The sequence below is a fragment of the Cygnus atratus genome, chromosome 29, assembly GCF_013377495.2.
Source record: "Cygnus atratus isolate AKBS03 ecotype Queensland, Australia chromosome 29, CAtr_DNAZoo_HiC_assembly, whole genome shotgun sequence".
Classification (NCBI taxonomy): Eukaryota; Metazoa; Chordata; class Aves; order Anseriformes; family Anatidae; genus Cygnus; species Cygnus atratus.
In genome coordinates this window covers 1,315,678-1,325,799 of record NC_066390.1, presented here as the reverse complement: position 1 = coordinate 1,325,799, position 10,122 = coordinate 1,315,678, and the positions used below count along the sequence as shown (strand labels likewise).

At 47.6% G+C, this 10,122-nt stretch overlaps 1 protein-coding gene across 1 annotated transcript; it reads right to left on the bottom strand.

Annotated features, from left to right (window-relative positions):
- Nucleotides 1-4,565: 4,565 nt before the first annotated feature.
- HOXC9 (homeobox C9) lies at nucleotides 4,566-7,477 on the bottom strand. The gene is made up of 2 exons (XM_035571743.2): nucleotides 6,940-7,477; nucleotides 4,566-5,235 (listed from the first exon to the last, which is right to left on the bottom strand). The coding sequence occupies exons 1-2, from the start codon at nucleotides 7,475-7,477 to the stop codon at nucleotides 4,991-4,993; spliced, it is 783 nt and encodes a 260-aa protein (XP_035427636.1). The 3' UTR covers nucleotides 4,566-4,990.
- Nucleotides 7,478-10,122: the final 2,645 nt, after the last annotated feature.

Sequence of the window (10,122 nt, the reverse complement as noted above, 5' to 3'; positions counted from 1 at the left end):
CATGTGTTGGGTTTTTCCTCCCCGTATGCAGACAATGAGCTGTGCAGGAGAACAGTGATTTTTCCATCGCCTATTGTGAAAATACTTTTAAAAAACAAGCTGCGTTAGTTGTGAAGAAATAGTCTCCATACCCGAATAACCTCAAGGACGGCACAATGACCATATTCATTTTGCCAGCACGCACCCACCTTCGTCCTCCCTTCCCCAGGTTGCCCATTCCCTAGAGAAACCCCCCAAAACAGAAGAAAAGGGCGGCTAGGGACAGAGGCTCCTTAATTAACAGCTAATAGTCGAGGTAACTATTTTCTTCCTCTAATCAATAGCATTTCTATTTTTAAAATCCCAGTGCCTGCCCATGCAATAAACGCTGCTGTGCAAATAGAAGGATGGGAAAGCACAAAAAAAAAGTTGTCAGATATGGGCATTTCGGGCTGCTATCGGGAAGAAATGCTGCATTTTTCAAACCTTTATCCCCGGACGCAGTAAGCAAAGGTGCACCGAGTATTTCAACAGCCGGAATCATACCTAGGCTGGGAAATAAATGTTTGCCTTCAGTGACTGTGAAAGAAAGGATCCCCCCCACCTTTACAGATTTCATGAAATAAGATATATGCGATTGCCTACTTCATTTTAAAGGAAATATCTTGACATTTAGTGTCTGGGGAAAGTGCTGCTCTTTGTCTCTACTGTTTTGGCTGTGTTTGGAGGTGTGGATGGGTGTGGGGTAATGTGCCTTGCGGGTGCATGTGCTTCACTCTGGCGTTAGCGGTGCGGCTGTATTGTACTTTTAGGTGCTTCATTGTACACTCCCGGAGTTTATTTTATGCACCCCCCCCGCCCCGCCGCCCTGACCTTCACTGGAAGATGTCATTCCCTCCTTCCCCACCCCAAAAAGGAAGAGGCTTTGGAGAGATACGTGACGTGAGTCAATAAAGGAGAAAAAAAATAATAAAAAAACACGCTTGGATATAGGCAATTTCTCTGCAAGCATTTTTATGTATTTATGCGCTCCCCGCGCCGTCAGATGTCAGCCCTGAACGCTGCTCCGCGTTAAAATATACATATATATATAGGAAAAAAAAAAAAAAAAAGCAATTTATATTTTTCTCAGCGCGGTGCAAAGCGGAGGGAGGGGGTGGTGGTGAAGCCAGGCGGCCCCGTGCCCCCCTTTCCTTTTCTTCCATCCCTCCCCAGCCGGACCCTGCGCGGGGCCGCTCCGCGGGCGCGGGGGAGCCGCGGGTGCGGGACGCGCTCCCCGCGGCGCGCAGCCCCGCGCTAAGATTGGGCAACAGCGCCATCTCGCGGCCGCCGTGGGGCGCAGCGCCCCGGGCGGTTTGGGGGGGCCCCTGCAGACCCCCGAAGGTCCCCGGGCTCTGCGTTTTAACTGACCCCCCCTTCACCTCCTCCTATTTCCCCCGGGGGGGCGAACGGAGCCTCCAGCAGCGCAGCGCGGCGGCAGGGAGCACTATATAAACACAAGGATTTTTTTTCGGGGGGGGGGGGAAGACTGTTTTCCTTCCCCCCCCCCCCACAGTCTTTCACCCATTAAAAAAAAAAAAAAAAAAAAAAAGCAGCACAATGTGTGTACACACGCACGCAGGGCCAAACAAACCCACCAGATGTGCCACCCGCCCCCCCGCAGCCTCCCCGCTTTTATCAGTTTTGGCTTGGGGTTGGGGTTTTATTTTATTTTTTTACCTCCCCTCGTCCGAGGGGGTCTGTTGTTTGTAGCTTGTAGACAAAACATTCCAATAATCCGGTTTCAAAGAGAAGAGCACCCACCTTATTTAAACCATAAAGCAATTAAAGCCAGACGTCTAGCCAGATCTAGGGTCCTGTTTTGTTCGCTCCTATTCAGCCCCGCATAGCAGTGAGACAAACAGAGTTGTAAAAGTGGCATTTTTTTGGCTGCGGAAATGTACCTATGGACAGCTGTAGGGTCCTGTCGGTTTTGTGTGCCTTACAAAAGGGCAGATTTGAAACCCGGCACACACAAACCACACACGCACCCGACACCCCGAGGACCTTATAGACACGCACATATATTAAACATACATATTTCTATCTCCGTGAGCACGGGCTGAGCCATAAGCACATCTTTACCTCTCTCCCTGGGCAGAAATACATGTGCATGTTCACCAGCGCAGGCACACAATAGCTGTATCAGTATGCGTCTGCACACACGCGCCATATGTCAAAGAATGCCGAAATTGGAGCATTTTGATGCATTAATCCGGGGAAAGGCTGGCCACGAGCTGTGCTGCTCGGTGATGGCCGGTTGCTGTTTTTTTTTTTCTTTCTTTCCTTTTTTTTTTTTTTTTAATCTTATTATTATTATTTATTTTAAACCACACTGGGGTTTTTTTCTCCACTGGAGGAGGCGAGGGCTGCGGTGGCGGAGAAATTCAATGGCTGAGCTGCACCAGCGCAGCCTCCCAGCAGGGCCAAATGGCATTTTATAACTGGTGCAACCCTGCACCGGGGGGTGAGGATACCGGGGGCCTTGCACATGAACTAAAACTGCGGCAGGATTTTAACCCAACCCAACCCACCACCAACAAAAGAAAGCCCCGGCAGCAGCTCGGTGCAGACAAAGGGGCATCTCCTCCGCTGCCCGTCGGCTCTAATGGGACCGGAGGCTGAGCGGAGGCTGCGGCAGGGAGGAAGAGGCTGGGGAGGGAGGGGAGGGCTGGGGGAGGGAGGGAGCAGGCTGTGGTCTCACTGGAAATGAGATCCGTTTGAATGAAAGGGGGCCAAAATGAACTTCCATACATCATGTCTTTTCAACATCGCTAAACACTCCTGACAAGCCCCTCCAGAGAGCCGGGTCCGAAACTGCCTCCAAAGTCCTGTCCAAATGATGATTGGGATTTTCTCTTAATTAATAACAATAAAACGGAGAGATTTCTCTCCTCTCGCCAAGAGGAGGTGGGCGAGCAGCTTCTCAAACCTGCAAGATTTCATCCGTTATTCGAGCCGGGATGAAAGCAGACAGAGAAGCAGACGGGAGGGAAAATAATATTAATAATAACAATAATAATAAAAATAACAATAATAAAAATGAATTGACACGAGGTAGAAAGATCCCCCCCTCCTTTTTTTCTTTTTTTTTTTTTTTTTTGGTCCATAAATCTTCACTCTGCTAAAATGTTTTCTAACCTGACCATTTCATTGCGCTCGTTAAGGTTTTCCAAACAGACCTAGCACAAAACTGGGATTGTAAAAGGGCTTTTAGCTTCCCTTGCTCCAGGGATGGCTCCGCTGATAGACCGCGGTGCGCCTGTCCCCCGCCGGTGACAAAAATAGAGCCCGCTTTAAAAGCGAGGACACAAATCAGGGAAGAGAAAAAAACCTCCAAATGCTTAAGCAAGAAATATTAAAGAGCAATATTTTATGAGATCAGCAGAAGTAATCGCTTCCAGATTTTTTTATTTCGGAGGAACTGGGACGAGGGCGACAAACGTATCTTGCTCGCCTGATCTGGTTTTGATTAGAAAGATTAAAACGCTGCTCCACTCATTTCATTAAAGAAAGGGACCTATAACAAGTTTTTATGATTAAACATCCCTCGCTGCTCATTTTTTATACAATCTCTTGCCTCTTGTTTCTCATTCAGCAGCCTGGAAAGCGCCCAGAGAAGGAGCCATTGATAAATCCCGGCTCTAGCGCGCTGTGGGCAGCGTTTTCTCGCCTCTGCACAAGCCCCTGCAGCTCCAGAAAGCCCCGACCCACTTCGCCCTGGCAGGACGGTGGGGTTTGACCTTTCCGCAGCCAACAGCCTCCCCCTCTTTTTTTTTTTTTTATTTCCTCCCCGTGTAGGGCCAAGGGAGGGAAATCTGCCTTTTTGTCTTTTAGCCCGAAAAATCGCAGAGTGCCGCATCGCCACCACGCATTGCTTTATTCCCCTGCTCTTTCTTTCCCGCAGCTCCTCTCCACCCGAGCCTTTTTTTTTTTTTTAATCCTTTTTTTTTTTTTTTCTTTTTTTCCCCTTCCTCCTGGGCAGCTCCGGCTGTCTTGCGAGGAGCAGCACTTCCAGCAGTGCTCCAAGTTTTGGCAACCCATCGGTATCGCAGAAGCTCCCCCTGAGCGGATGGCAGAGAGCGGATGCCTTTGCCAGCTCCTCTATTCCCAGCATCCATATTTAGGCTTTTTACATATACTTCGATTGCCTGGGGTCATAAATTAGTACAATTAATTATCCCAATCTAAAAATTGATGGCACATATAACCCTTACCTCAGCGCCTTTTATTATGGTACTATGAAATATAAAAGTGCTGGGGAAGGAAGCAGAAAGCTCCGCTCTCCTCTGCCTGCGGGGGATGCCCGGGTCCACCCCGCCGAGGCTGCGGCACCGGCACCGGCAAAGCCCCGGGGCTGCTCCTCTGCAGAGGGCTCTGAATAAAGACACCTCCATGATGAGATTTTTTTTTTCTTTTTTTTTTTTTTCTCCGTGACGTTAGGTATATTTACATAGAGCTGCTCTACAATAGCGAACATAACAATATTACAGAACGGTTCTGAGACGAGAATAAAATACACAAATAAGTACAGCAGAAACGTTCAACACCATGACAGAACATCATTGAGCCATATTCCCTTCAGTCTCTTTTCTCTGTTTCCTCTCTTTTGTACAAAATATTCACTCACGAGCTCACGGAATTAAAAAATAAAAATACTGGATCAGTTTAACTTATGAAATAAAATACTAAAAAAAAAAAAATTCAAGTACTTCTTGTGTTTGTTTTCTGAGGAGGACAAAACAAAAAAATGAGGAAGAAGAAAGGAAGAGAAAACAACCCCCCCCAACATCTTTCTTTTATTTAGTTGCATTTTAGAAAAGACTCGTGTCCCAAAACGCTTGCTGTGTTTGCCTATAATGCTAAACATTCATCCGCACATTCAAAGTCAGAAACATTTCAACCCCCAAAAACAGCCTCTTTTTTTTTTTTTTTTCCACCCTCGATTCTCATTGACTGGACTTTGCCAACTTTATTGCTGTTCTTTATCGGTTTTTTCTTTATTCATTTTCTTCATTTTCATTCGCCTGTTCTGAAACCAGATTTTGACTTGGCGTTCAGTGAGATTAAGGACTCTGGCTACTTCGTACCTCCGGTCCCGTGTAAGGTACATATTGAATAAAAACTCTTTTTCCAGTTCCAGGGTCTGATACTTTGTGTAAGGACATCTTTTCTTCCTCGTGGAGCGCGCATGAATCCAATTTGCGACGGGATTGTCTGAGAAAGAAGATATTTTTTTTTTTTTGGAAAAAGAAATCAATGTATACAGCTGCCTTTCTTCCCTCCCCCCCTCCACGTCCTGGCGTGTCCATAGAAAGAAACCTGTTTAATTAGCAGATCTTACCTAAATATTTTAAGTGACCTTCAGAAGAGTTTAATCTGTTTATTTTGGAGGGGTCATTTCCTTTTCTTTTGCTGCTGTTCTCACATAAAAGTTTCAGTAAATAAAACTGTAGCAATGGGTTTAAAATAATAATTATCCACATGACTGCTACTAGCAGTAATCTAAGAACATAGTCATAAAAAGTCAAAATTCCCACCATTTCATAGGCCCATAAACTCTTTTTACAACCTCAGCTCTCCAATACTTTCCCTCGAAGCTTTCACAGACCTGGAAAGTCCAGTTTATTTTTGTAATATCTTAAGATGACACTCGAGGTGCCCCCCTGGCTCCCAGAAGTAGCTTTTTCCTAGCCTTTAGGACCTCGCACAGCCCCACTCGGCTGGGCAGGGAGAGCGGTGCTCGCCTCCTTCGCTCTCTCCCTGTTTTAGGGAGCTCCCTGGCAGCCAAAAGGCAGGCGTTCGCCCCCTGATTCCTCGCCTGATTTTTATCACGAGGGTGCCTGGCACCGGCCCGCATGTAATAAATAGAGGTGTGAGATAGGCAGCGAGATACAGAGCCACAAAGGTGCTCCCAGCTGCTGCCACCCAGCTCAACACTCGAAAAAACGCCTTTCGAGCCCAAAGTTAGGCCAGGAGGTGCAGCCTGCACATGGTGCACCCCGGGCCCCCCCTGCTAGCCCCACGGCTGGGGCTGAGCCCAGCTCCAGCGGGGGTTTTGCAGCAGTTTTGAGGCAGACCGGGTCCCCGCTTGCAGTCTGGAGGTGCGGGTGGTGCTGGTGGTTACCTGACCCCGCTGCTGCCCCCCCTCTCCCCGTGTTCAAGGTTTCGTGGTGCTTGTTTTTTTTCCCTCCCTCTCTCACTTGGGCTGCAGAAGATGTTTCTTCAAGTGTATGGTCCAATGTCCTGCGCTCGCTGCCTTTTGCCCCCAGCTGCCTGCGCGCACTCAGCTCTTGCCTTCCCCATCCCAATTTTCCTCCTCGCTCCTTCTCCCCCCGGCCCCCCCGCCCAGGGTACCCACCTTTTCCTTTATTCCCACGTGCTGGGATATTTTAGGAACAATTGCACGGGTGCAGCTCCTCTTGATTTTTCAAACAGATAAAGAGACACCTCTGCATTTATTCAGAGAGCCTCCTTTCCCCTCCCAAACCCCCACAGCAACACGTTCACTTCCAGCCAGCAGGGAGATAGCTGCAGCTCGTCCTCCTTCTTTGAAAGTGGAAATATTTGAAAGCAAAGAGGGTTCTCCCCCTGCCTAGCCCCCTCGCACACGCACTCCCTGCCTTGCATTTCCTTCCTTTTTTTTTTTTTTTTTTTTTTTTTTAATTCCCCCCAGTGGAAGGTGATGAATATTTGATCAAAGCAGCCAACAGCCCCCCTGCAAAAATAACCTAAACAGCCCAAAACAAAGTACAGATATTCGCTCTCAGGCTCTGCTAGGCGGACTCTCTCAAACCCCCAGATCTTCCTGCATATCTGGAGTTTTAGGGTCGGGCTCTCTAAGGTAATTTCATTTTATTGAGTACGGTCCTGGAAGCTGTAATGCCTCCCCGGTTGTAAACAAGAATGACTTCGACTTACTAGGGTCTAATTCGTGCTTTTCTTCTTTGTGTTTGCTGGAAGCGATGGCTTCGGACTCCGGGGAAGGAATTGTCTGCGCTGCTCTGTCTCTCAGCTCCCCGGGAGCCGCGTACATGTAGTCCGGGTAGCCGCGGCCGTCCGCGGGGCCGCATTCTGCCCTCCGCCCGGGGAAGGCGTCGGGTTTGAGGCCGTAGGGGCGGCCGCCGGGTGCGAAGGCCGGGAAGGAGACGGCCCCGGCGAGGGGCTCCAGCCAAGTCCGCATGTACCTGGGCTCGGCCCCCACGGGCGCCTGGGGGGCGTACGGGTGGTAGCCCACGGACGACTGGGAGTGCACGGGAGCCCAGGAGGTTGTAAAAACGGCCGGCTTGGGGGCGAAACTGCAGGAAGGAAAGTCGGCACAGTCCGGGACTAATCCTGAAGGTCTGGCAGCAGCCGGGTGGGAGGCAGTGGTGGGGAACCTGGAGGCCAAGAGCTCTTCGTTTTCATGGCTTATCAAGGAGTCTACATAGTAGTTGCTTATGGGGCCAGAAGCCGACATGGTTCCCCCTCTTTTACATTCATAAGATTATTGTATGAACTGTATGTGTACTTTTTATCTTCTCATAGAACAATCAGGGCAGGTAATTATTTTTTCAGCCTTTCCCAGTTTGCCATTGGCTGCCCGCCCTCACGTGATTGTATTTACCCAAAAATATAGCGTGGATCAATCCGCAGGTCTTTTTTTAATAGCGCCTATGCGACCTGGCTTTTGCTAAAAGCGCTGGAAATAACGCGGAGCGGGGGAGGCGGGAGGCGGCTCCGCGGGGGCCGGGGGCTGCCCTGCCCGAGCCGGGCACGGCGACCCCAGGGCTGAGGAAGGTGGAAGGTAACCGGGAAGGTAGCGCAGGAACTATTTCTTGACGTAATTTGTCTCTGTCCTTCGATTCTGCAGCTCCCAGGCTAGGCTGGCTACGTGAAAATTGAATATCTCGGGTGGCGAGGGGAGCGGGGCGAAGTGGGCTTAGAGTTGGGCTCCCCACCGCACTTCGCCAAAGGACCGTGGGGGGAGAGGCTTCTAGGCACAAACGGAGCTTTTGTCATCTTTTTTTTTTTTTTTTTTTTTTTTTTTTTTCAGCGATGTCTAAACCGTCAGCCTGCCTAACAGCTGAGAAATCTGGGGGGCACAGGCACATCCATTCCTGCTTTGCAAAATAAGTGTCTTCCGGAGGAAAACCAAAATGTATAGATGTGAGGAGCACCTTTGAAAAGAGGAAGGGAAAATAATAACACCACCACCACCACTTAAAAAAAAAAAAAAAAAAAAAAAAAGGAAAGAGCTTTTGCAGTGAAAGGCTGCATTATTCGGCAAGTAGTCGTGGATGTTTTTATGTCCTTCAATAAAATTTTTACGAGGATCATTTGATTGTTCATAAATGTGTCGTTCATTAAATAAAACTGTAAGACTGACTTTCAGCTATAAGGCGTAACTGAGGATGGGAACGCTTTTGCGTATTAGGAGCGAGAAACAATGTGTGGTTGGCACATGATTGTTCTGATTTTTGTTTTTTTTAAACGCGTGGAAACTTTTCTTTTTGCACCAAATCGATTGAAGAAGTTGGGAGCGTTAAAAAATCCGTGATACCCTGCCTGCATTTTGAGAGAATAACCTTTCCTTTGTAAGGAAAGACAGGTAGGTAAATAGCTCACGCCCATTGGAGTCTGAAAGAATGGAGTTAGGCTATTTCTCTGGAAAGAAAGAAAGAAAGAAAAAAGATACCTAACCAAAAATAACCTCTCATTTTTTTTTTCAAGAAACCAAACAAGAAAATAATAATCTGGATTGTCTAGGCTCTCCAGGGCTATTCATCACCTCGGGTTTTATAGGGCTGGGGTGACATGGTGGGGAGAGAGGAAAATGGTCAAAATTTGCAAGAACAAGAAAAAGTCTGGGCTCAGAAAGCGGTGGTGGTTCCTCCCAGGGAGAGACAGGCAGGCAGGAAGGCACAGGGGGTGGGCAGTGTGTCTCCAGTGATGCAGCGTTCACCAGTGACACACGCTCTGTACAGTCTGTGCAGGTCCCATGAACACACATGACAGAATTGTATTCTTTTTTTTTTTTTTTTTTTTTTTTTCTCAGCAACTTGCATGGGAAATTCGAGCATTAGGAGAAAAGGGATTAAAGCAGATCCGGGCACAAACAGGCAAGAAGGCGTGATGCTGCGAGGAGAGCCCCCAGACCCTCCAAAGTTACATGCCTCAGCTGAGCCAAGATAAAATCCTGCACCTTAATTCGAGTAAAAAGCTGCAGCAGGCTGCCCTTGCAGCTGCTAGAAATAAGATTTCCCTCTCAGAAAATAGGGAAGGCTTTAAAAGAAAAATATGGGGGGGGGGGATGTTTGTGAAGGGATTCAAGGTTTTCCAAATTCGAAGGGAAGAGACATCAACTCGGTCACCCACAGAATTTATTCCTCGTTCCGTTTTAAGTCCCCTGCTTTATGTGAGCCCTTAAAGGGAAATATTCCTGCAGGAGCAGAATGTCTTCTTTGGCCTTTATCGAGACCAATTTATCTGTCAATCACAACCCTCCAATGACGGTTATTTTTATGTTCACGAGAAAAAAAAAAATATGGTCATCATTCTTTTATCTATTCCCATTTTAAAAATACTTACTGTGCAAGGCTGCTAATATACTGGGAGGTGACATGTGCAGGGGAAAAAGCAGCTTGGCTTTTCTACTTTGGTGGAATATTCTAAAGAAAATCCTTACAAAAGAAGGGTTGTCTGCAGACGTATATGCAGAAGGGGAGAGAGAGAAAGAAAAAAAGGCAGAGAGAGAAGGAGGGAGAGAGAAAGGGACTGAGCATGCAGAGGGAGAGAAGCACCGAAAAGCAGAGGCAGTGGGGACGTTTTCCAGAGGAAAAATATGTCAGAATATACCACAGACGAACCACAAAACGAGCAGAAATTACCCAAGCAACAGAGTTATAATGAGGAGCAGCAGTTTTTGTAACCTTAATGCAAGCAGACAAGGTCACTAAATTAGTCGTGGATGGTGCATTTTGGTATTACACAAAGGCAAACATATCTTGCAAAGATTTCTTTTATTTACACGGAAACCTCCAGCACATAGAATTATTCACTCCCCATATTGTGGGATCTACAAAAAAAATCATAGCGCTTGTAATACAAACCCCTTCCATTCAG

Excerpts from the sequence above, each read along its gene's own strand:
- HOXC9 (XM_035571743.2), bottom strand. The coding sequence starts at position 7,477 with ATGTCGGCTTCTGGCCCCATAAGCAACTACTATGTAGACTCCTTGATA. Across the intron at positions 5,236-6,939 it reads AAAGCACGAATTAGACCCTA|ACAATCCCGTCGCAAATTGG; the intron begins GTAAGTCGAAGT and ends CTTCTTTCTCAG.